We start from the raw sequence: 26,773 nt of genomic DNA, 5'->3' as shown, positions 1-26,773 counted from the left end.
AGAGGTTAAAATATATGTAATCAAATGCTCAATAAAAATTATAATGTGGCATCGGATATAGAACCTACTCTGAGTAAGCAAAGTCCAAATCAGACCTATGACTAAATGCTTAAAAATATCTACCTGTGACTTCTTATTCTAGTACGAATGAAAACTAGAGCCACTTGGGAAGAGAGAACTGCAACTGAGGAACTTCCTCCATCAGACTGGCTAGTGGCTGCATCTATGAGGCATTTTCTGGTTTGCTAATTGATATAGGAGGGCACAGTCCACTGTGGACAGTGCCATCCATCCCTAGGCAGGTGGGCCTGAGCTATAAGAGACAGACAGCTGAGCAAGCTAGAGGAAGCAAGCCATGGTCCCCATGGTCTCTGTTTCGTTTGCTATCTCCAGGTTCTTGCCTTGGCTCCCCTCATTGAGCCGTAAACCAAATAAACCCTTTCCTCTCCCAAGCTGCTTTTGGTCAAGTGTGTGTTTTTTTTTAAATATATTTTTTATTTATTATTTTTATTTTATGTGTATGAGTGTATTGCCTGCACGTATGTTTTTTGAGACAGGGTCTCCCTGTAGCCCCAGCTGTCTTGGAACTCACTATGTAGACCAGGCTATCCTCAAACTCACAAAGATCCATCTGCCTCTGCCTCCCTATTTATTATTTTTATTTTATGTGTATGTGTGTATTGCCTGCATGTAGGTAAGTACATCAGTGTCATGGAATAGCCTCAGAGGACAGAAGAGGCCATCGTATCCCCTGGGACTGGCATTACGGACAGTTGTTAGCTGCCATGTGGGTGCTAGGATTTGTAGCCGGGTCTTCTGCAAAAACAACCAGTGTTCTTAACCACTGAGCCATCGCTCCAGCTCCCCCCCACCCACCTTTTTTTTTTAACCACCTCAGTGGAGAAGCAAACTAAAATACTTCATCAGTGAAGAATTTGTCTTTTACTACTTTTGATCAATTTCTTTAGTTAGTTGCTAAAAAATTGCTGGTGAGGGTTGTGAAAGACTGGAAGGAAGTTTTACCTTAATGAATTCTACTAAATTCCGTTAATAAATTAATCTAAATTATGGTAATGATGTGAGGATAGATATTTATCCAATTGCATCTATATGAACACAAACTATGAAGAGTTGAGATATGTGTCCAAATAAAAGTTTAGCTATTGTTGTAAAACTTAAAAATCGAGAATACAAACAAATAGAATACATAAAAGGGGAGAGAGTGCCATTACTCACTAGTACCTTAACTTGTTCTAATGGGAAAGTGTAGGTGGCTAAGTAATAACTTAATTCTGACTCCTAGTGTGGAGTCTTTGCTATTTACTGAAACAAATGAACATTTTATTCTCTTTAAGAAAACACTAATATTAAATGAACTGGATTATACTTGAAAAATAAAATGTATAAGTCTTCCTGGACTAACATATTACAGTTTTCTTTTTAAAAAGAAATATGCTGTTAAAAATACCTTTTCCTCTTTTTTTTCAATTTGATTTTCTCTTTGCTTTTCTCTTTTTTCTTCTCCTCTTCTTCATTTATTCCTATAAGGAAGAAGGATGAGGGAAAAATCAAGTGACCATGAGTCTATGTACTAATAGGCTGTGTGTGTATATGTCTGTCTGTCTGTCTGTCTGTCTGTCTGTCTGTGTTTTAGTTTACAGTTAGATAGATGAAGACAACAGAAACAGGAATAAGCAGTAAAGCCAAGAAAGAGCCTCAAAGATGATTTTTCTTTCATAGCTGGTAATGACAATATAGTATCTTCCCCAAAAATGAAATTCAGAAGGAAAATGCTAACTCATAAATTATGTCTTAACAAATTTAAGAATGAAATCATATTGAGTACCTTTCTGACTATGCTGGCATAAAATAGGAAATCAGTATTAAAAGGAAAATGGGAAAAATTATAAAATTCATACATCAAACAACACACCCTAACTCAACCCTTTGTGTCAAAGAAGGAAGAGAGGAGTCAAAGGAACGTAAGAAAAATGAAAATGAAAATGCAGCATATAATGAGTTTCAGCAAAAGCAGTATTAAGAGCAGTATTTGCCAAGTGACAAATAAGAATCTTAGACAGCCAACCTTGGCATCTTATGTTTAACGTCTCTTACCATAATTATAATAATATGAAAGGCTTAAAATTCTTTTTATGGAGCTGGAGAGATGATTCAGCTTAAGAACACTGGCTGCTCTTGCAGAAGACCCAGGTTCTATTCCCAGCACCCATACAGGGGCTAACAACTGTCTGTAACTCCAGTTCTAGGGGATCCAATATCCTCTTCTGGTCTCCAAGGGCACTGTATGACATGGGTGTACTTCCATACAACATCATATTTTATCCCACTTCAGTAACAGTAACAAGACTTTTTTTTTTCAAACTGCATCTTTTTGTAGCTCTAGCTGGCCTGGAACTCCCTATGTAGACCAGGACGGCCTCGATCTCAGAGATCCACCTGCCTCTGTCTCCCAAGTGCTGGGATTAAAGGTATACCACTATTCCTAGCTATAAGACTTTTATATACGAGATGGGGCATGAAATGAGAGATGTTTCTTTTGCAACCAGTTGAAGTTTTTTTTTCTTTTAGTAAAGAAACTTCTCTTGAGCTGGGCATGGTGGTGTACGCCTTTAATCCCAGCACTCTGGAGGCAGAGGCTGACAGATCAAGGCCAGCCTGATCTACATAAAGATTTTTAAAAATTATTTTTATTTAGGGGTGTGTGTGTGTGTATGTCTGTGTGTGTGTGTGTGTGTGCATGCGCGTGCATGCGCACAAGCACGTCCCTAAGGAAGTCAGAAGAGGTGTTGGATCCCACTGAGCTAGAGTTACAGGCAATTGTGAGCTATCTGATAATGTGGGTGTTGGGAGCTGAACTCAGGTTCTCAGAAAGTGCTCTTAACTGCTGAGCTATTTCTCCAGCCCCTCTTATGTCAATCTTGATAAGAGTGGGTTCAAATGCAGAAAGAAAATGGTTGGGTTGTTGCAATGGCAGTCTTAGAACTCTCACTTGCTTATGTCTAGGATTCCTTGTGTTCTTAAAATCATTAATAAATTTGATATTGGCTAAAATCTCTATTTGTCAGTATGACCTGACAATCCCATTGTTTGTCTCATACCATGTGACACATACTAGAGTAACGGGAAGCAAAGAAAAAGCAAATATCAACTATGGAATCAGAAAAAGATTGGGCTCCTGGTTTTATTATGGATCGCTGTTTGATCTTAGGCAAATTACTCAGTCTTAAAGCCTCTCTTAACTGTGCAGGAATTCTTATATAACACAGGAAAGACATTAATGAGGAGCACCATTAATGAGGAGCAAGACATAACACAGCAAGTATTTATTACATATAAAAATACAAATTTTGTTGTTGTTGTTGTTGTTGTTTTGACAGAGTGTCATAGCCCACCTGGAAGTCATGATGTGAACCAAGGTGGCCTTGATCTTGCAGAGATCCACCTGTCCACCTACCTCTGCCTCCCGAGGGTTGGGATTAAAGCCGCATGCCACTGCACCCAACGTTAAAAATACAAATATTTTTAAACAAAGGAGAAAAAAGCACTGCTTACGTTTGTCCTGTAGCGCCTGAAGTTTGTTTAGTTCCTCATTCTCTTCATCACTGTCCTCACTGCTTGTACTGCTGACATCCAACACGATGTCCCTTTTGGGGTCTACTCGGAGAAAATTGCGGCATTCAAAAGTCAGATGACCAGCTAAACCAAGGAAACACAACAAAAAATGAGAATGATACACTTCATATATATTTTGTACTTTGTTTTGTTGCCTCGTGGTAAAAGTTTTAACTTTTACTCTCTTCCTGGCAGCTTAGCAATTTTCTGTTCCTTACTGGAACTTCTAATTCAAAAAAGATTTAGGTGCACTTATTAGAGATTTCACAGTATTGAATTGTTGGATTTTCCCTTTCTGAAAACACAACAATATTTTACATTATTTAAATTAAGTAACTAAAAATATGCTATCATATGTGAAATTTTATATTTTATTCCTTTCCTATACCCTTTCCCTCTCAGTTTGACAACTAACTAATCCAATCAAACATCTTTTATCTAATTAAAGTAGTCACAATACATTAATATAACTGAATACTTCTCTAAAGGATTTAAAAACTAAAGATTTAAAATCTGATATAATTTTCCCTAACTATTGTAGAAAACTACAATAGTTGTCCACTACAATGGTTAATACTGTCAACTCGGTAAAATCTAGAATCACCTAAAAAAGAAGTCTCTGGCATGCTTTGAGAATTACATAGATTAGGTTACTGAGGTGGGAAGACTCACCCTGGATGTGGGCAACAGCATTCCATGGACTGGGATCTTAAACTGAATAAAAGGCAAAGTGAGGCCAGTGAGATGATTCAGTTGGTAAAGTCACTTGCCACTGAACCTGAAGAACTAAGTTCGAGCCTCAAGACCCAGCTGTCCTCTGACTTCCACATGCTTACCATGGCATGTGAGCATACTGTGTGTGTGTGTGTGTGTGTGTGTGTGTGTGTGTGTATACATACAATAAATGCGCAAATGTAAAAAGAAAAAGAGAAAGTGAGCTGAGCAACAGTATTCCTCACTCTGCTTCCTGCTGGTGGATGCAGTGTGACCAACCGCCTCAAGCCCTGCTGACATGACTTTGCTGCCAAGGTGGGCTGGACCTTTGAAATGTGAGGCCCCAAACTCATCTTCCCTTAGGTTTGCATCTTGATGGGTATTTTTTCACAGAAACAAGACAAATAACTCAATATTACAAAAACCATTCATAGAAATAATATAACCAATACCTGTCATTATGTCATTCATAATTAACATCTTGTCAGATTCACTTCAATTTTTTTTAAACTTTTTTTAATTTTAATTTTTTATTTTATGTGTACTCATGTATTGCCTGCATGCAGGTAGGTACACCTGTGTTGTGCAATGTCCGCGGAGGACAGAAGAGGCTGTCGGAACCCCTGGGACTGGAGTTATGGACAGTTGTTAGCTGCCATGTGGGTGCTGGGATTTGAACCCGGGTCTTCTGCAAGAACAGCCAGTGTTCTTAACCTCTGAGCCATGTCTCCAGCCCCTCATTTCAATTTTTTGAAGGAAAATGCTTATGTGCATGTGTAAATGTACACATATGCATACAGACACACAGACACGTACACAGACACACAGACACACACACAGACACACACACAGACACACACACACACACACACACACACGGTTCTATTTCCTTTTGAAATTCTGCCTCAGTCCTATCTGATCCCATTCTATCTTCTGAAGTGTTTACAGTGCTGCGATTACAGGTGTGTGCCACCATGCCTAGTTTATGTGATGCTAGTGACAGAACCTAGGGTTCTGTGTATGCTAGATAACACTCTACCAACTGAGCTACATGCCAAGCCCCTACAATTTTTAATATTTATTTCTTAGCACTGAAAAAATAGCTCTTGCCTTAATGTACAGAGTGTAACTCATTCCTTATAAGGTATACACTTTGGCTCCCAAGTCCTGATTGTTCCCTGTCCTCCTAGACATTGTTCATAGGTACTCAAACATACCATGAGCACTCTTTCTGATTTTCTTAGAGTGGAATGTTCCTAATGCCTGTTCCACACACACGAGTCTGGCTCTAAAGCCTCACTCCACAGCCCCTGAGGCCCGCTCAGCCAGTGCGTGCCCTCACTGTTTTCAGCTCACTCCCTGCTTTCACGCTAGGCTCCTTTCCATCCCCAGCACCTGGGGCTTGCTTGCTTTCTTTTGGTTTGGGCTTTTTTGTTTGTTTGTTTTTTAATGACAATATTTTCCTCCAGTGTTAGTGCACTTGGCACAGAAAAGAGGACCTTCCATTATGGTTCAGAGTGCCACACTGATGAGAATTCCTAACTATACCATCTTACTTTACTCAAGTTAGCTTTATATACAAACACCTCACATTGAAATGAATACTTAAATAAAATGCTTAGGTGTCCTACAATTAATTTAGCTTTACTGTAAAGAAATGTTTCTAAAATGATATGACAAATTACTTGGGAAACTACAAATAAACTTTAGTTATTTTTGTGTGTTGCTTGTTTTTCTTATTGGGGATAAGTGAACAAAGCTTAAGAAAGCATTGTGTTCCTGTTCATTTGGTTTCTCATGGCTGCTTTTTTAAATAGACTGTAAGATGATGATAAGTAAAGAATTATTAGAACTTAGGGGCTAGAGAGATGGTTCCGCAGTTAAGAGCACTGGCTATTTTTGCAGAAGACTTGGGTTTGAATCCCAGCACCCACATGGCAGCTAACAAGTATCCATAACTCCAACTCCAGGGGATCCGATGTGCTCTTCTAGCCTTTGTGGGCATTGCAAAACACAGGTGCATTTACATACATGCAGGCAATACACACATACATATAAAATGAAAATAGTAAAATATTTAAAAAAATGAATTATTAGAACTTAAGGGGATGGGGAGATGGCTCAGAGGATAAAGCACTTGCCATGCAAATGTGAGGACGAGAGTTCAGATCCTCAGACACTATGTAAAAGGTCAGGTGGGCAGGACGGCCACCTGCAGTCACATTTCTTGGGAATCAGGGACAGAGAGATGGATTCCCGGGACAAGCTGGCTAATTAGACTAGCCAAACCAGCAAGTTCTGGGTTCAGAGAAAGGCAGTGCCTCAGTAACAAAGTGGAGTGCAATTCAGGTCAACTCTGAGTCTCCACGTTTGCACACACACACACACACACACACACACACCACACACACATGTACACACAGAGATATGTTCACCCACATATGTTCATCCCCCCCCACACATTCCAAAAAAAAAGGAACTTAAGCTTTTGATCATGGATATGTACAGAAATCTCACGGTATGGCATGTTAGAAACGATTATAAAGAGTGACAAAGCTTTTCTCAGCAATGGAGAAGCCAATACTCAAATTCCTAAGGGAATGCAAGAAGCCCAGAATAGTCAAGCAAGAAGACAGACATACGGCTCACACTTCCTTTTCAAAATTTGCCACAAAGCTGTAATATTTAAAATAGCTAGTATTGGCATTATAAATAGACATTTATCATCTATCTATCTATCTATCTATCTATCTATCTATCTATCTATCTATCATCTATCTATCATATCTCTATCTGGTTGCTGTCATTAATCTTGCCAGCTTGACTGGACTCGGAGATGACCAGGAGACTAGTAAAACATATCTTTGGGTTTGTCTTTTAGGGCATTTCTAGAAAGGATTGACTAAGGTGTGTGTGTGTGTGTGTGTGTGTGCGTGTGCGTGTGTGTGTGTGTGTGTGTGACACTTTGCATACTCTGAACATGGGTGGTATCTTCCCCTAAGTTGGAGGCCCAGATGGAATAAAAGGGGGAAACAGAATGGCATTTGGTGTAGGGCTTCTCTCTGTTTTCTGCCTACAATAGGTGAACCGTCTCCCCTTCCATAAGCTCCAGCTTCTATGACATTCTGCCTCACCATGGACCAGAAACAACAGAACAGGCCATGCAAGACTGAAACCTCTGAAACTGTAAGCTAAAAGATCTAGGATTAAAAGCATGCACCATCACCACTCCTGGCTGTACTTATGACTCCTGATGGATTCAAAATAGACCCTGGTCAAGAGAGAAACCAGCCATAAATTTAGAAGATTGGAGCCAGCCCTCCAGAAAAGGGAAAGGGTGAAGGCCTGGGGGGTGACTTCAATCACCAATAGTCAATGACTTAATTGACCATGGCTGTGTGATGGAATGTCCGTAAAAAACCCTAAACTACAGGGTTCTGAGTTTCTGGGTTGGTGAACACTGAGGTGCTAGAAGTGCAGCACACCCAGAGAAACCAAGGGAGGTCTATGCCCCTCCCCCACACTGCCCTATGCATTTCCTCCATTTGGTTGTTTCTGAGTTCTGTACTTTATAATAAACTACTAATGATAAGTAATCTGCTTCCCTTAACTCAGTGAGTCATTTTAGCAAATAATCAGATTTGATGGGGTTATAGAAACTCCATGACTTTATAGCTGGCCAGTATAGGTGTGAGTGGTCTAGGTTTGTGATCGACATCTGAAGTTGAGGATTCTTGTGAAACTAAGCCCTTAGTCTGTGGTGATGCACTAATTCTAGGTAGTATCAGAAATAAATGTAACTGGTTCAGCAAAATGGCTCAATAGGTAAAACACTTGCCACACAAGCCTGATGATCTGACTTCAATCTCTGAAATACATATAAAAGTGAAAGGAGAAAACCAACTCCACAAAGTTGTTCTCGGACCTCCACAAGCACACCATGGGGGAGGTACACACCACCCCACACAATAATAATTAAAAACATTTAGAAATGAATTGTGTAATACCTAATTAGTATCCACAACAGGTTGTTGGTGTGAAAAGAAACTTAATTTGATGTGGGAGGTGTTGAGTAGAGTTCAGATCATCCTAATAGATGTGAAGTTCTACCTCACTGTAGTTTTGATTTACTTTTCTCTAATAACATTGAAACTTCCACTCGTGTGCTTATTGGCCATTCGGATTTTTTTTCTGAAAAATATCTATTTAGGTCCTTGCCACTTTTACACTACGTCATGCTTTTGTTGAGTTACAGTTGTTCTTCGCATACAGTGGGCATTAAACACTACCAAATACGTGATGTGCAAATATGTTTCTAATCACTTTTCTACTTTCCTGATAATGTTCTATGCTACAAAGCTTTTAAGTTTGATGAAGTTCAGTTTTACCCATTTTTCTTCTTTTGGTTTTGTGCTTTTGATGTTATGTTCACATGTAAAATTCACTTGTCTCTGTAGTATTTATTGAAGACTATTCTTACCCAACTGAGTGGACTCGTCAGAATTCAGCTCCCATTGTGTTTGTTATTTTTCTTGTCACTACGACAGAATGACTGACTAGTCCTATCATTTAGGAAATCCAAGGGTTTACAAGGACAATGATTTGTGGGTTTTTGTTTGTTTTTTTAAGACAGGGTCTCCTGTAGCCCTAGCTGACCTAGAACTTGATCTGTAGACAAGGCTGGCTTCAATCTCACAGAGATCCAGCTGCCTCTGCCTCCCAAAGTGCTGAGATTAAAGACATGAACCCACCATACCTGGCTAAATACACATTTTTGATTATCACAGAAAGCTATAATTTTTTAATTGAAAAAATAAATGTTGGTAAAGATGTGGAGAAATGGAATCCACTTTTTTCTTCTGACAGGAATATAAAATGGTATAGCCACTATGGAAAATAGTTCAGTGACTTTTCAAAAGATAACCCAATAATTTCATGCCTAAGAATATTCCTAAAATAATTAAAAGCAGGGACTCATCCATGTTCACTGTAGCACTATTCAAACTGCCCAAGGGTAGCAACAACCAAATATCTGTCAACGTATGAATGGATAAAGAGAAGGTGGTATATCAACACAATGGAACACCATTCTACCATAAACAAGAATGTTAGGACATGTACACACTACAACATGAATTAACTTTGAAACATTTTGCTAGGGGAATAAGTCAGACACAAGACAAATATTATATGATTCTTTCTGCATGAAATATCTTAAGTAGGGAGATTGGCAGAGACAGAAATTGCCATGGACTAAGGAAAGAAAGGGGGGAAAGTTACTATCCAGCAGATGGAGATTTTATTTAAGATTACAAATTGATTTGGAATAGAAAGTGGTGCTGGTTGCCCAGAATTGTGAAGATAATTAATGCTCTGAATGGCATCCTTAAAAATGGCTAAGATAGCATGGTTTGCAATATATACCGTAATGGAAAATAAAACAAAAAAGAGCATGGTACAGTATAAAATCATACTGATAACCAGAGTTCAAATTCCAGTTTTTCCAGTTAGCAACAGAATAGCCCTGAGCCTCAGTGTTCTAAAATGTAGCAATCACAACCCACACCAGCTATCGAGGACTCACTATGGTCAGCCATTGATCTAACGCCTTTTCTTACGTGAATTCATTTAATCTTCACAGCAGTCTCTCTGGGATTAGATACTGTAATCTCATTTTACAGACAGAAAACTGAAGCACAGAATGGCTAAGCAATCTGCCCACTGTCACTCAGCTATAAGCACTAGCTGAGCTTTGCACCAAAGCGATCTGTTGCCAGAATCACCCCAAGTGAATGTTCACAAAGAGCAAGACCAAGAAACCTTCTCCATAAAAGTGTTTTAAAAGAATGAAATGCAGTAAAACTATATCATTAAAGTGCTTACCACATAGTTGAACACCAAATAGGTATTTAATAGAGGGTACCAGCAGGTTATAGCCACTCATTACACCAACAGAAGCAGAAGTATATTCATTCTCTCTCTGCTCCAGGAGCAGCCATGTAGGCACCTTGGCAGTAACTAGTTTCATTTTGACAGTACAGATTAAAAAAACTCCTGCTTCACAAGTAAGGTACTCAAATGCCTACTTTTTAGCTTGGACAATATATAGACTATGCTAACTGCTAACTTAATCAAGATTTGGCTCTGCCTAAAATCTAAATTTGAGAACACAGAAGCTATTTTATAAGCTTTTGAATTCTTAAGCCCAGATCACACCAGCTTCATGCTCCTATCATCTGGGGCCTTGTAGTCACATACCTATGTGTGAAGGCTCAGCTACATATCTGTTTCTGTTCCTGACCTCACTATCATCCTCCTTCTCTCCCATTCTTTTAATTACAGCTTCTGAAATATATAATCCCTGCCAAGCTGGAAGAACTGCTCTACCTATCTGCAGAATACCTTCTCTAAGATTCATTTAGATATATGGCTCTTCATTGACGGCATGTCTCTAAAGCTACTCAGATTTTACTTTGGTATAATTTGTGCCCTCCAGGCTTCAGGACAAAGTTCTTCACTCAGGTACTAGCTGTGGTTGAATAGCCCCATTCAGTGAGGTCTTGACCTTTACACTAAACCACATAGTAAGGTTGGATGGACAGTCTAACCTAGGCTGATGGGACTGCTTCCCTCAGTTCCTTGACATTTTAGACTCCCTGGTCACACTGCAACAACTGCATCTCTGAAATGTTAACCCCAATACTACACTCTGGCCATGTCTTTGAACCTTTTAGTTTTCTTCTCACTCCTCTGTACCATACATAGATCGGCTCTTGAGTGTCACTCCTTCAGGCCTTAAAATTCCTTTATCTTCTCCATCTGAAGAACTCTTGTGTTTCATTTTTTTTCAAAAAATATTTTATTTATTATTTTTATTTTATGTGTATGAGTGTATTGCCTGCATGAATGTAAGTGCATCCATGTCATGCAATGCCCATGGAGGTCAGAAGGCATTGGATTCTCTAGATTTGGAGTTAGGATGGTTGTTAGCCATCATGTGGGTGCTGGGAACTGTACCTAGTCCTCTGCAAGAGCAGCCAGTGCCCTTAACTGCTGAGCCATCTCTCCAGTCCCTTGTGTTTGACTCTTTCATAACCCTGTTCATCTATCATATTTTGCTACAATATATCTAACCTGGCTCAAAGTTCTAATTTCTCTCTTTGTACCCTGAGTAGTCAAGCAGTGTTTGAGAACTATACATTCATGCATACTGGCTTATACAAATGGGTCCCCTCACTTTTCATTTATCTTTAATCCACTTCCCTTCAGATTTCCCTCAGTGACCTTCCCTGACTTAAGACATTCTTCATCTCAATCCTATTTCCCTGCAGAGACAATTCCACCTCCCAATTTACCAAGAAAACAGAGACCCCAGCAGTATCTCCTACTTTCTGCCTCCACATCTAAAGACACTCAAAAACCAACTGAATTAGTGACTTAGTGTCTCCATACTTGGGCGGTAGCCTTGTTGGATCCTCCCCTCAAGGGAACTTGATTAATCTTTTTCTGTACCTGCAAAATATCCTTTGGCATTTTAAGTCTATATAAACATTTTATATCTTACACAAAAAACAAACCTGTATTTATCCATACTCCTTTTTACTACTATTAAATAGTTCCTACTTTTCTTCTCATGTTACTACATTGAAATTCTCTGTTTTTGTTGTTTGAGACAAGGCCTCTCATCTAGTCCAGGCTGGCCTTGAATTCTCAGTCCTGGCTCAGCTTCCAAAGAGCTAGGATTACAGGCTTGTGTCCTCACCCCTGGCTTTACCTTTTCTTTCAGGCCAGAGTCTACAAAATTCTTTCATAATGTACAACTTTCCTCAATCCAATCTCTCAAAAGTTAGAAAAGTATCCTACTTGCCAAATCCAATTCATGCTCTTGAATCCATTAAAAAAAAAATCTTACCTAACTTCCTCTCAGTTTTGAAGATCTTTACTCCTTTGGTTTCTGTGGTGCTAAAACTTGTTTCTTCCACATTGGACAAAGTCCATTATTGATTAAAACTGCTAAAACTGCTTTTAAAAAGAAAACGAACTCGTGGTAATTGAATAACATATTCCTAAACAATGAGTGGGTCAAAGGAGAAATTAAGAAAGAAAGAAGAGAATTCCTGGAATTCAACGAAAAGGACAATACAACACAACACAACCTCTGGGACACATTAAAAGCAGTACCATGAGGGAAGTTTACAGCTCTAAGTGCCTACATTGAAAAATTAGAAAGAGCCCAAATTAATGACCTAACACTGCAACTCAAGGCCCTGGAGAAGCAAGAACAAATGAAACCCAAACCCAGCAGAAGAGAAGAAATAGCAAAAATCAGAGCAGAAATAGAAACAAAGAAAACAATACAAAGAATCAATGAATCTAAGAAATGGTTCTTTGAAAAAGCTAAACAAGATAGGTTAGCCCAGTTAACCAAAAGAAAGAAAGAGCAAATTCAAATCAATGAAATCAGAGATTAAAGAGGAAACATCACAATGGACACCAAAAAGATCCAGACCATTATAAAGGAATATTTAAAAAACCTATATGCTACTAAATCTGAATATCTAAAGGAAATGGATGGATATCTGAAATCATGGGACCCACCAAAGTTAAACCAAGATGAGATCAACAGTTTAAACAGACCCATAACATATAAGGAAATTGAAACAGTAATACAAAGCCATGCCTGACAAGATGGACAATCTTGTACACCAAATTCTGCAACTTTAGCAAGCTTCCCCTAAACACATGAGAGCCTTTGCTTGCAAGCATGGAACTTGCTATCCTGATCCTTTTACTCTGCCCTCTGGTGAGGATTTATACTGCATGCTCTTCAGTCCACATTGTTGCATGGAAATCTTTTTGTTAAATCATTGTATTTTGTTAAAAAATAATTCTTTAATGAGTTGGAATATTCTTAACAATCCAGTGTAATTTTCATGGTCTTCAAACTTGCTGTTTGAAAAGTCTTAGGCACTGTTACAGTTAACTTGAGGAATGATGCTTATTTACACTATAAAAATCACGTAATAGGGGCTGGAGAGATGGCTCAGCAGTTAAGAGTATTGACTGCTCTTGCAGAGGACCTGGGTTCGATTCCCAGCACCCACACAATGGCTACATTTCATCCTTAACTCCAGTTCCAGGGGAATCCAAAGCTCTCTTCTGATCTCCACGGCATTGCATGACATGGTTGCACTCACATACATGCAGGCAATACACTCATACACATAAAATAAATAAAAAATATTTAAAAAATGTAATATTGTATGAAATTACACATTCTTAGGTCTACCTTTTAATTCTAGTATATTAATCATAGTGGAGACTAATCACTATTTAAATGAATTTTTTTGTACATAATCAAAAATTCTGGGACCAACCAAACCCTTACACAAAGGGATAAATTCAGCAAACATGGAAGACATTCAAAATAGTTTTCAATGCATTTAGCATTCAGAAGGATAATGGTATATAGGTGAACATATATCAAACATATAGTGCAATACATAGGGCACTGCTTTTTAGTGTGCTTACAGCAGCCGCATATTTTAGGATACTTATGGTAGCCACATTTTTAGGGTACTTACGGTAGCCACACTTCTTGCAGCCTGCTCTGACACTGTCCTTGTTGCAACCTGAAATACAATAGGATAACATTTTAGGAAATATGTGCAAGTAAAAACATAAAGAATATCATATGAAAAAAAGTCTAAAAATTTGTTGTAAAATTTCTTGAAAAGAAAAACAAAAAATGATCTCTAATGAATTTTAGTTATTGTTACTTAATTATTCTGACTCTTAATAGTCAAATTACTGAAAGTAAATTTATCCAAATTATTTGACAAATATTTAAAGAATATTTTTTTCTTAATTCAATAGAAATACAGTATTATTGTTGAGAGCTTAAATATTCAGGAATTCCACAACACTGAGGAATAAATTCCAGGATACTATGACCTATACATGAAAGGTAATTAATTTGTCGCATAACATGTGAACACTGAGGTTTAAAACATGTTTTCCTCCTTTTCAGGAGAAGAAAATTAATTTTACCTCTCTCAAAGGAATTAGTGAAATTCCATAAAATTCACTGTAATTGTTAGGTATCATCAAAAACAGTTAAATTCAACACTCAGACTTTGAGAAGTAGAAACTAGTCATACATATATTTCTAATAAGTGTTTATAAGTACCCATAGTATTCCTGTGTAGACAGTGCATGTAGGAAATCCTGAAGCTATAGACACCAGAATGAAATAAATTAAAACTGGTTTCTAAAATTGCGATATAATACACATAATATCAAACTTTGCATTTTAGCCATTTTAAATGTACAATTCAGTAGCACTGAGTATATGCACAATGTTGTACAGTCATCAACCATGGCTTATTACTAAAATATTTTCATCCTTGACCTGAAAAGGGCAATTACACCCACTACACACCTGCAATCACAGGTCTGTATTCTACTTTCTGTCTCTAAGAATTTGTCATATATTTGAGGAAATCAAAAAAGTGTGTCCTTTTTAAAGTGACAGAATGTTTTTAAGAATTATCCATATTATAGCATGTATTGGAATTGTATTCCTTTTTATGGCTGAATGTTCCACTATATGCATGCACCATTAAAAGTAATTTTAACCTCCAATAGCAGTTTCAATGAAGCAAAGAGGCTCAGCACAGCATTATTTCATTTCTTTCAGGAAGGATGTCTAACTTCTAAATCCTTGAAATGGAGTTAATCATGCTATGAGAAGACAATAGTAAAATTGAGAGGAAGTAGAAAATAGTAGTAATTTAAAAAGAAAATAATTTCAAAATGGGGTCACTTTTTGAGCCAGTAAGGTGGCTCAGCAGGTGAAGGCACTTGATGCCAAATCTGATGAGCTGAGTTCAATCGTTGGACCCCATAAGTTGTCCTCTGTCCTCCATACATGTGCCTTAAGATGTATGCACATGCCTGAGCACACGCATGCATGCACACACACACAAACACACAGAGTAAATATACATAAAAGATTTCTTTAACTCTATGAAGTTAAATATTGTTATTTCTCCATAATCCCAATTTTCCCCTAAAATATGCTCAATGAGTTGTTCTAGTAAACAGTCTTACGATTAAGACTTGTTTAAAAGTGCAAATGTTGCTCTACTGCAGCTGACACATAACCTGAGCAGAGTGTTCCTTGCATCCATGAACAACTGAATACAGAAAGCTGCATCCAGCTGACATCTGAGCCTCCCAGGAGTTCACAAAGCACAGTGCATGCTGGAAGCATTCTCAGGGCCCTCACTCACCTGTGAGTGAGGCTGCTCCATCACATCTGGTGCTAGAACTTTTCAGTGAGGTCACCACCTTCCTTCTATCTCCTTATAAAGAATTCACAAATTTCAATTCTTTTGTTTTGTCTTCCTTTTTTGTTTTTTTTTGAGACACAGTCACACTGTAGCCCCGGCTGGTCACTATGTAGACCAGGGGGGCCTACATCTCACAGAGACCCACCTGCCTCTGCCTCCCAGGTGCTGGGATTAAAGGTGTGTGCCACCACATCTGGTGCCATCAAGCTGCAATTCTTTTGAACCCCACTTCTGCCTCAAATTGGATGGGTTTTAAAAGTTAAGTGTCATCTTACAGTATTTATACATTTTAGAATAGATTAACATAAAATTGTGCTATTTCTATTAGGTTCTCACTTTTTTTTTTAAGATGTATTTTTTGAGTTTGGAGAAATGGTTGACTAAGCAGTTAACAGTATTTACTGCTCTTCCAGAGGACCTGAGTCCAGTTCCCAGAAGCCACATTGGAAGGCTCACAACAGCCTGCAACTCTACCTCCAGGGGACCTGACGCTATCTAGCCTTCGTGGGAACCTGCACATAAGTAGCATACATTCACACAGACACACATACACCTAAGTAAAAATTAAAAAATCTTGCTGGGCATAGTAACGCACACCTTTAAACTTGCAGACTTGGGAAGCAAAGGCAGAGGCAGTGAATGAGATCAGCCTGGTCTATATAGGGAGTTTCAGGCCTGCCAGGATTCTACTGTGAGACCCTGTCTTAAAAAAAAAAGATTTATTTTATGTTTTAAAAATATTTTGTTTTTATTTTATGTGTACGTGTGTATTACCTGCATGTAGGTGAGTGCACCTGTGTCATGCAATGCCTGTGGAGAACAGAAGGGACTGTCAGATCCCCTGGAACTGGAGTTTCGGACAGTTGTTAGCTGCCATGTGGGTGCTTGGATTTTTAATGTGTGTGTGTGTGTGTGTGTGTGTGGTGTGTGCCTCTGCATGTGTATGTGTATGTGGTTACCCATGGAGGCCAGAAATGGGCATTGGATCCTGTAAAGCTAGAGTTAAAGGCAGCTGTGAGCCACCTGATGTGGGTGCTGAGAACTTAACTCCTGTTCCTTGTAAGAACAGTATGAGCTCTTAACCACTGAGCCATCTCTCCAGCCCCCGTGTCCCTAACTTTTAAAAAGTAGTCAATGCTGAATTTTTTTGAGCATCAATCCCTTTTCCTCTTAGACTCCATGTTTTGGTGTGTTGTCGTATGGGAACGCACATGCCACAGTATAGCAGAACTGACTGGGATAAAACTGAATTAATATTATCTGAGGTTTCTCCATTATAAAAATAACTGCATGTTGACAAAAAAGCTCAGAAAATATGGGTCAGTGTTAAGTTTGTTTCCATAGAAACCACAGATGCTGAGTAATACTGAACAAAACTGCTAAATGCACCATTGTTGCTCCACCAACAGACTAAAACTGTGACAGATGTGAAAGAGTTTCATCTCAGCATGCATCAGAACTGAATTCACTTAGGACAACAGACCCTGGTACAAATTTGTCATCCAAACTTTTCTGCTCAGTTCATCTACTTTAACAAACATGAAACTTTTTTATGATAAGGAACTATAACTAGATCTCTAAGTAAGGTCCCCACCAGCTATTTCCTCACCAGCCTTTGTCTAAATTAAGATCTCAGATTCATCTGTCTTCATTTGCATGACTTGCTGGCCACTTGAAAGCTCTTGCTTGGGACTCTGAATCCAAGGAAATGACATCACTGCTCTGAGGCAAGTGACACAATCAGATGGCTGTAGCTCACTCTGTTGTCAAGATCTAGTTTCTAGCTAAGCGTGGTGGCACATGTCTGTAATCTCAACATTTGGGAAGCAGAGGAAGGATGATAATGAGTTCAGGGTCAGCCTTGGCTACATAGTAAGTCTGAGGCCAGCCTGGGCTACATGAGACCTGTTTTTAAAAAAATCCTGTTTCTGGGGGTACTGGCAGTGCACTTGGATAAGGGTTTGCTTGTTTTTTTCTGTTTTCTAAGTACTGTTAACTAGGATTTTCTCAGTCTGTAAGCTCCTTGGAACCTTTCCTTTTCTGCCTAAATTAACTACTAATTTTCTGTTGTTCAGAACAAGAACTCTGGCTGGAAAAATGGTACTCAAAATCCCATTCGATCTGAACAGCAAGGCTATAGTGTGAAGTTCCAACCTAGGGAAGCTCTCCACGTTCTCATTCAAGGTCTCTTGCTGTAGGTGGCGCCCTCAACACTGGTTTGCTAAGGTTGGTCAGAGTAATATAGCTGACCCCTTGAAGTTTTCCTTTTGAAACAGAACCTATTATCTAAATGTCATCACAGAAAAGTAGGACATGGGCCACACTTCAATGGTGAAAAATCACCAGATGCAAACTCAAAAAAGATACTTGATGGCTCAACTGTTAAGAGCACTCGCTTCTTTTTTAGAGGACCCGGGCTCCCAGTACACACACTGTGGCTCACAACTAACTGCCTGCACACATGGTACATATACATATATTCAAGCAAACATACACAGAGAGAGAGAGAGACACACACAGAGAGAGAGAGACAGAGAGACAGAGAGACAGAGAGAGAGAGAGAGAGAGAGAGAGAGAGAAAATAAACTAAATAAATACACAAATACATTTTAAAAGAAAGACACTTGATAAGTTGTGAAAAATATTTGCAACTCATAGAAATAACAGAGGGAAATGAGTCCCACTGTGTTAAATCAAACCAGCAAATCCTAAGGAAAGGACCACTTACCACTGGGAGAAAAAACATGGGCAAGACAGTGGAAAAGAAATAGGAATGACTCTGGAACATGTGGAAAGATGCCCAGTTTTATTTGCAAGTGAAATGTATATTAAAAACTGTACTAGGATCCCATTTTCACCTATCAGAGTCACACAAACAGGAAAGTTTGCAGAAAGCATTGGGAGCACACTGTGGTAAGCCTGGTAGGATGTGAATTAGTACTGGGCCATCTCTGTCTCACGCTTTAGTCCAGCATGTCCACATCCGGGAGTTAATGCAATTGACTTGCACAAATGCAAGTTCACTTACGTACAAAGTTATTCATGGCAACAATGTAACTAAAAAAGTGGAATAAGTAGAAGACTGACTAAATTGTGGCATGAAAAACTGAGGACAGTGTTTATGAAATGTGATCATCTCTAATACATATGATAAAAAGGAAAGCAAGCAAGATATGGAGTGTTTATGTTGCCATTTATATAATAAAAAGGAAATTTTATTTTATTTTAGTTATCTTCTTTCTTTTCCTTTATAGTCATATATACGTGTATATATATTTATTTGCATACCTTTTAAGCCAGTGTAAATTATATTTTAGTAAAGTAGGAAAATTTATACAAAGCAACAGCAGGAAACAAAAGGAAAAGGATTAGAGATGACAAAAGGAAGGGGAAACATCTGGCTTGTAATTTCAGAACTCAGGAGGACCAGGCAGGAGAATCACAGGCTCCAGGCCAGCCTAAGCTACATAGTGAGACAATGTTTCAAAAAATTAAAAAGAGGGGGTAGAGATAAAAGATCAGAGCAAAAGTGAAAGGAAGAGATAGGCAGTCCTTGACAGTTGTCTTAGATGGTCAGTGTCCCTGAGAGGAAGGGAAAACACCATGTTTGATCTAAATGCAGTTGCTTACAATGTATATTGCCACGATTTCCCATATCACCAATTAATTCATTAATTAATAGATTTTGAGAAAGAACCTCGCTCTCTAGCACTAGCTGGCCTGTAATTTATATGTAGATTAGGCTGGCCTTGAACTTGTGGCAATCTACCTGCCTCTAGCTCCCCAGTGCTAGTATTTTAGGCACACACCACCATGCTAGACTCAAAGTGGGCAATTTAGCCATTGAGAACTGGAACAGCAATGAGCAGCATTCAGGTCTGTGCTGTTGCTACTATCTACCTTGCACGTGAAGATACCTGTTAATTTTTCTCCACATTGAAATATTTTTCTATATTCATTTCATTTAAACTTAAAAGTAAGCTGTTAAAGTAACCAAACTTTCTTTGTATTAAGACATTAGAAAGAAATAGCAATGACCTTTACCACAGGATGCAACTTTTTTCATTTTCAATTTGATGAGACTCAGTTAGATTGAACTAGATTTCTTTGCTATTTTGTAACAAGTTTTCCATTTGGTTATTCTAGCACAGCTTTAGTTAATAGAACTTGGGAATCTTTCAACAGAGTATCAATTTATTGAGTTTTTAACTTCATATAATAAACAGATTTAATACACTGGGCTAATGTCCTCTGCAAGAGTAGTCAGTGCTCTCAGCTACTGAGCCTTAAATTTTATTTTTTAAATGAATTTCTTGATGGAACTATTTTGAAACAGCAAACATCCTAATGTTTAGTTTAAAGTGTCTTTTTCCCATAAAGGGATAAAAGTAAACCAGCCAGAGAGGCTTAAACTACTGCTAGGAAAGAACAAATAATTAAATGCATAAAACATTTCCTTCTACCTGCTTCAAAAAAAGATCTGTGAAGAAAAAAGTTAAGCTGGGTGTGGTGACACATGCCTGGAATCCTAGTACTCAGGAGGCTGAGGCACGAGGGTTGCCAAGAGTGTGATGTGAGTCTTGCTACACACCGAGTTCCAAGTCAGTCTGGGCTACATAATAGGAAGTTGGAGGGTGCCAGGTGTGGTGGCCCATGCCTTTAATCCCAGCACTTGGGAGGTGGGGACAAGCATATCTCTGTATGAGGTCAGCCTGGTCTACAGTCAAGGCCTACATAGTGAGAACTTGTATTCCCCCCCCCCCCAAAAAAAAGCTAGAGGAACAAGTTAGAGAAATTGCTTAAGGCTTTTTAAAATTACACTGAGATGTACCAATTTCAGTGCTATAGATGCAGCACTGTCTACAAGCAAGGGAAGAATGACAGTTCTTGTGGTCTCTTCCAACCCTGATCCCTGTGTCCCCCGACCTGCCCCAAATCAGGCAGTCTCAATTGGGGAGTCCTGGAAGTCACAGAAGGTTCTCACCTTCTGGATTGTAGGCAAAATTCATGTGACAAGAAGTTTAATTTATCATCTAGTGAAACAGAATCAAGACAGCCAGTCCTAGATTGTGCTCATCAGCAATGAGTTATAAATCCTGTAAATGTCTTCTTTACCTACAGTGGGTATACTAATGAACTAGTGTGAGAGGAGCCATAAAAATGAATAAAGAAAGGCCCTTACGACAAGAAGCTACATTATACTAGGTTATCAAGCATAATCCAAGCATAGCTGTAACAGTACATGCCAGGTATCATTAAAAAAAAAAAAAACACATACTTTTGTAAATAAGCATGAAAAAGTGGCAGCAAAGACTTTCAGCTGAAAGATGAGTCGGGTGTGGACAACAAAGAAGAGATGAAGAGAAACTGGCTGTGGTGTAATTTTGTATTCCTATATTACTGAGCTCCTTGGTAATGTGCTTAAGGGTCTTATTCATTGTAGACATGTGACACTGACATGTTAACTTAGCCACTGCAATCCCTAACTTTGGCCATACAGACTTCACTGAGAGACCAAAAAAAAAAAAAAAAAAGACATCTTCCCTAATTGATACTTTGTGCCAACCACACCAGTAACATATACTGCCACTTGTGCCATGTCAACTCTTAGTGGAAAATGGTGAATCACCAACATGATTTCAACAACCTAGATAATTTGAACAACTGCAAATGGGCAAAGCAATTTTCCAAAAAAAGTTACCTTCACTGAAACCTATGTTCAAATGCCATTTGTCAAATAACTAAGTGTCTAAGATTTTCTAAGAGTCTAATGTATCTCATTGTTACCTACATAATGGTTTAAGCCGCCATACAATGCCAAGGAAAAAACAATCAAAGCATGTGACCATCGAAACAGACAAGGATGGTGGTTTGTTAAAAGCAGCCTCATTATTTTATAGTTATACGTTATAATAATCACCTGCAGAATCACCTCAAGAAATGCCGAGCTGAATCCATTACATGTAAAATAAAGGCGCATCACATAATACTTGTCCTCCTCAATGATGACCTCAAAAGATTTCAATGGAGCCTTATTTTCCTTTAACACTGTCTGATCAATCATCCAAGAAATTATCTTAACATCTTCTGTGTCTGTATTTTCTAAAGGCACTTGCATTGTGCTCCTACACCACCTGTCATGCCTATTATCTTGATGTGTGGTGGGTTTAAGCTGTGTATCTAAGTCTGCTATGCAGCTTAAATGACACAATTTATTATTTTACTTTGAAGCATTATTTTGAATTGAAAGGTTAACATATTTTTAACACTGGTCTCAGTTTAAGAAGCTCCAAAACAGAGCTATCTAAAAAAAAAAAAATCACTTTGTCTTTTTTCTTAAGTTGTGCACTTTCATTACTAAGATTTTACAAGAAAACAGACTGTCACCTTGTGTTCCTCACTGTGCCCACTCTACATGGGTCTCAGAAAACTTAAGTAAGTAATAACAGCAACAGCTGGCTAACTCTGGATGCAGCTGTGTGATGCTGAGGTCACCAGAACTGATTTGGTCCACGAGGATGCCTAGGCAAGCTACTGTGCAGCTTGTCTTTCTCTGCTGCCCCCTTATATCTTCCCTCCACACACTACAACACTGTAACTGTGCAGTCACTCACTCTCATGGCCTAATTACTATTATGTTTGTGGTTTTTGACTCTGACTTCTTACCTAAGATAAATTTATTCTCGTGCATCTATTAGATATTTCCATTCCTGTGTGTGACTAATCTCAACACAAGCTCCAAATTAAACTTCTCATCAGTTCCCTAAACCTTGCTTCTTGGGCTGTGTCTTATCAGCAACAAGGCTCATGCAACTAGCAAGACCCACGTGAACTTCATTTCCTTTTCCAATCAATCATCAATTCCTAGTGATCCTACCACCAAAAAATTTATATATCTTTAACCTAACTGCATCTCTTCTAATGAGACCACATGCCTGTCAGGCATCATGATAATTCACCAGAATCAACTTAGCCATTCTCTGTGCTTCTAAATGAATTCTCTTCCAGGTTACTGTACAATCAGCATGATTTCTCAAAATATGAATTTTTAAAAAGCCCTTAAGCAGCTTCCTTCTAGCTCTTAGATAGTATCCAAACTCCTTGCCCTTGCTTGTAAGGTCTTTCAACAGCAGGAAATTGCTTGTTATGTCACCCTATAGTGTGGCAAAATGCATTCACAAACACAGTGGAGCGAAATCAAACTCACTTGCCACTAGCTCTTCTAATAGGTAAGTTGTTCTACTTCTCTGTCCCTCAGTTTCTTCATCTGTGGAAAGGGAATATTAATACCTGTGTCACAGCAGTGGTTGTGAAAGTGAAAGGAGATGAAATACAATGTCTGCCACAGTATCTGAGACATTTGATACATAGTAATCATTAGTTACTGCCATTGTCTCTTTGGTTGATTTCTCACTCATATTGGTATACTGAAGGCTAGCCATGCTAAATTTCTCTCATTTCCTCTTCTTACCCAATTCTTCATCCTTTACATATCCAGCCCTTTCTTGCAGTCTACGCTCCAGACTCTCTATCAAGGTCTCATCTGGAACCCTCTATATCTTGTTAGATGCCCTTACTATTTTACTCAGTGGTGTAAGCTCTGTGCAGAGAGCAAGGGTGTCTGTGATGCTCACTACAATATTTCCAACACACTTAATAAAGAGTGAGTGTACATCCACTACCAGTGAGTGTACTCCCACTTCTAGATGTGCTCCTTCCCAAACTACAGAAGTTAGACAAGCCTCCCCTTAACAGTTATCTGAAAAATAAGGTTCAGAAAAGGCTGCCACAGAACAAAGACAGCGATCTGATACCAGGAAGGGCAGTTTTAAGCAAAGTTGGGGCTACTGAAACACACTTCTCTGAATCTTTCCTGTTAGTGTATTGTGAGTCTCCAAGATGGGAGGTGGATGTAACTCTTAAAACATATACAAACAGGGTTCTGCAGAAACTCATAATCAGAACACTGACTTGGGGAGGTTCTTGACACTCCTGGACTTCCCAGAAAGCTGGAGTAGCCCACACAAACATCTCTGAGCACTTATTCCATAGTCTGCTGTTTCTAGGTTTAGTAACCTCTGGACAACAGAATTTAAGACTTGGAAAGAGTCTCATATAATTTAACGAAGTTCCTTTTACAGACAAGGAAACCAAGGCCCAGGAGGGCACAGCACCCGGCCTATACAGTCACACTGAACTACAAACAGGAAGGGCTAGAATGAACTCCAGGCATTAGGTCCGGATTAGGCATTAGGTCTAGTACACCGGATCCGCCAAATGTTGACATTTCAAATTTTATTTTTAAGCACTCTGAAAGTTACGGTCAGTTCTCTTGGGTCGCCTGCCCCGGTAGGCCCAGAGTTTAGTCCTCTCTCTCTCCTACATGGTCCCTATAAACCTATGGGGCTTGGCTAGGGGCGAGATAGTTTTTTTTTTTTTCCTTTTTCCCATTCAGACTTGTAGTGTAAACTTTCCCATGGAAACAAGACGAATCTGTACATTTTAAGGTGTCACCTGAATCCACAAGGGTTCCCTACCTCCCCACGCCCTGGACCACCCTACCCTCTCCTTTCCTCTGGGATGCCGGGTCCCTGCTGCTCATCTTCACCTGGGACTGCCATGACGCAGGGAAGAGGGGTCGCCGGAGCCCTGAGCGTTGGAAGATTCGTTTTGTTCCCGTCCGCTGAGAAGACAACCCACCACCACCGAAGAGAGCCCTCTTCCACCCGCGCGGTGGCAACTTCTACACTGCAGGGGAAGGCCCGACGGGTTCTAGGAATGGCAGAACCAAGTCGCTGTGGATGCAGTTTCTAGAGGAATCCTATCGCAGACACACACATGGTCGGAACCATTACTGCCACTCTCCGGAGGTGAGTGAGACCTGCGCACACCTGGAGTGGACGCACCACTGGGTTTTACGGGTTGTTCCCTGAAATATTATTAAAAATCACAGGACAAATTCTGCTAAAGTACAGAACCTTATAATCTTTCCTAGCTCTCTGAGGAACAGGGAAACTTCCCCCTCTCGGGGTTAGCGGTGCTCGGGTCCAGGAACAACATGGCGGCGTCCGTGAGGGCTAGTCTTGGAATTAGACATTTGTTGGTGTGGTTGTTTTGCAGGACACTAAGCAAGTGAAGTTTCCCCCGACTACTCAGGTTAAGAAATTGTGTACCTACAAGCGGACACCTTCAGTGGTCGGCTGTTCGCTCGCATCCCGCCCCCAAGGAGCAGAGTCCGGAAAAGTGACCAGGATGAGCAATATCTACATACAGGAGCCGCCTACGAATGGGAAGGTGAGAGTCTCACCTGCGGTACCCGGGCACTTCAATTGAGCTCTCCCTGATTTGGGGGAGGGCAGCGGGACGTGTGGGTCTTTTTCTTAGTGTTGGAAAAGACCACAAGAACGGTTGCGCTTGCCTTGCTTGTAGACAGTATTGCCTCTATAGCAATGAAGTTGGTATGTCTCAGCATACTTCTGAATCTTTAAGCGATTTCTCTTTCCGTCAGGCTTCTGACTCCTTAAGTGCTTTAATCCAGCTCATGCAGAAGCCTTCTAGTGTTTTTTTGTTTTTAAAATCTTATGCTGTTTTGTTTATTTGTTGTGATTTCACTTGGAGTTCACGCTCTACAATCAATTGAACACCTGCTGGACACCAGACGCTATACTGGGTACTAATGATACAAAGATTGGTGGGTAATATCTAATTGTTATCCAGAAAGAGCATATAGCTTAGTTTTGGATAGACACATGAGAAAGTCTTCATGATATATCTGATTTTGTTTTTGAGACAAGGTCTCATTATGTAGTCAAGGCTGGACTCCCAACTCAGTAACGTGTCTCAGCCTCTTGAGTGATGGAATCACAGGCATGCATCACCACATTTGGCTTTGGTAGGTACAGTTTTGGAGAGGAAGTTATGTTGCTCTGGCAGTACTGATGAGTGAAAAGCTGGGAATGATGGGAGGAGATATCTTTTGAGCCGGTCTTAAAATAATTGTCAGAGTAAGTGGGGGGAATGAGGAATCCCACCACATTAGAATTGGAAATGATTTCCTGATAGATTTCATGACCGAGGTATATCACTTTCCCTTCAAGGTGTTTATGTACAGTTTGAGTGAAAGTTGTGGAATGTGCAAATTCTTGAACTGACCTATTCTATATCACACATGAAATTAGGTGAACTGTATAGAAAGTGTATAGTTGAGGGGGTGGTCATGTAGCTCAGCTGTAGAACCCTTGCTTAGCATGCTCAGGACCCAAGGTTAGGCTTCAGCACAGGAGGGACACACACACACACACACATCATAAAGTAGATATTTGGGTTAAGATAAACTATATCTAAAATAATTTTGTTGTATTTTGCCACAAATCATTATGTAATCTTACAACAAAATTATATCTTAACCCAAATATCTACTATATAAGTGGAATTTGAAAGCAAAACCAAAAATACTTTAATGCCTAGCAAAAAATGTTGTATTTTGAGCAGAACAGTTCTTTGAATTCTTTATTATTTGAACTTTTCCTGAGAATGAGGTTAGTGCCCCATCCTACCCTCTACTCCTGTTCAATCCTAAACATGTCAGTGTGAAAACTCAAGATATCTGCCCCTCACATTTCCAAATGTTTCAGAACAGTGTTATTCAATCCCAATGAATAAGTACTGGTAAAGATCAAATAGATTGTCCATTCTGCTATGCAGGACCTTCACTCTTGCTGTTCATCTCACTAGCATGCTGTTTTACCTGTACAAATAGCAAATCTCAGTCATGCCTACATTTGAACCTTATCTCAGCACTCCCTGACTTTTTCTTTCCTTCCTTCCTTCCTTCCTTCCTTCCTTCCTTCCTGGGGATTCAACTCAGCTTGGTCCCTCTTCCTTCCTTCCTTCCTTCCTTCCTTCCTTCCTTCCTTCCTTCCTTCCTTCCTTCCTTTTTTTGAAGGGTCTGTTTGTAGGCCCAGCTGGGCTGGCCTGGAACTTGATAAATAGACCAGGCTGGCCTCAAACTCACAGAGATCTGCCTCTGCCTCTCTAGTGCAGGGATTAAAGGTCTGCACCACCACACCGAG

General features: G+C 39.4%; 2 protein-coding genes across 4 annotated transcripts in view; one reads left to right on the top strand and one right to left on the bottom strand.

The window, feature by feature from the left end:
- Srek1ip1 (SREK1 interacting protein 1) overlaps window positions 1-24,514 on the bottom strand; it is a 29,167-nt gene extending 4,653 nt beyond the window's left edge. Inside the window, exons 1-5 of one of the 3 annotated variants that reach the window (XM_008856220.3) lie at window positions 24,310-24,514; window positions 22,909-22,968; window positions 13,932-13,979; window positions 3,574-3,717; window positions 1,469-1,541 (exon numbers count right to left, since the gene is read on the bottom strand). In XM_008856220.3, the coding sequence (XP_008854442.1) occupies window positions 1,469-1,541; window positions 3,574-3,717; window positions 13,932-13,979; window positions 22,909-22,968; window positions 24,310-24,322 (338 nt within the window). In that variant the 5' untranslated portion in view covers window positions 24,323-24,514. Of the gene's footprint in view, window positions 1-1,468; window positions 1,542-3,573; window positions 3,718-13,931; window positions 13,980-22,908; window positions 22,969-24,263 lie in introns of all 3 variants that reach the window. The other 2 variants (XM_029557825.1, XM_008856228.3) reach the window with 2 other exon arrangements.
- Window positions 24,515-24,725: 211 nt separating this feature from the next.
- The window catches only part of Cwc27 (CWC27 spliceosome associated cyclophilin), a 230,556-nt gene continuing 228,508 nt past the window's right edge, over window positions 24,726-26,773 (top strand). The window contains exon 1 of the mRNA XM_029557817.1: window positions 24,726-24,995. Coding sequence (XP_029413677.1) covers window positions 24,954-24,995 — 42 coding nt within the window. The 5' untranslated portion in view covers window positions 24,726-24,953. The remainder of the gene's footprint in view (window positions 24,996-26,773) is intronic.

This window comes from Nannospalax galili, unplaced genomic scaffold (genome assembly GCF_000622305.1).
Source record: "Nannospalax galili isolate Female #2095 unplaced genomic scaffold, S.galili_v1.0 scaffold751, whole genome shotgun sequence".
Taxonomy (NCBI): Eukaryota; Metazoa; Chordata; class Mammalia; order Rodentia; family Spalacidae; genus Nannospalax; species Nannospalax galili.
The sequence above is the reverse complement of the archived record's forward strand: the minus strand, read 5'-3'. Positions and strand labels throughout refer to the sequence as shown.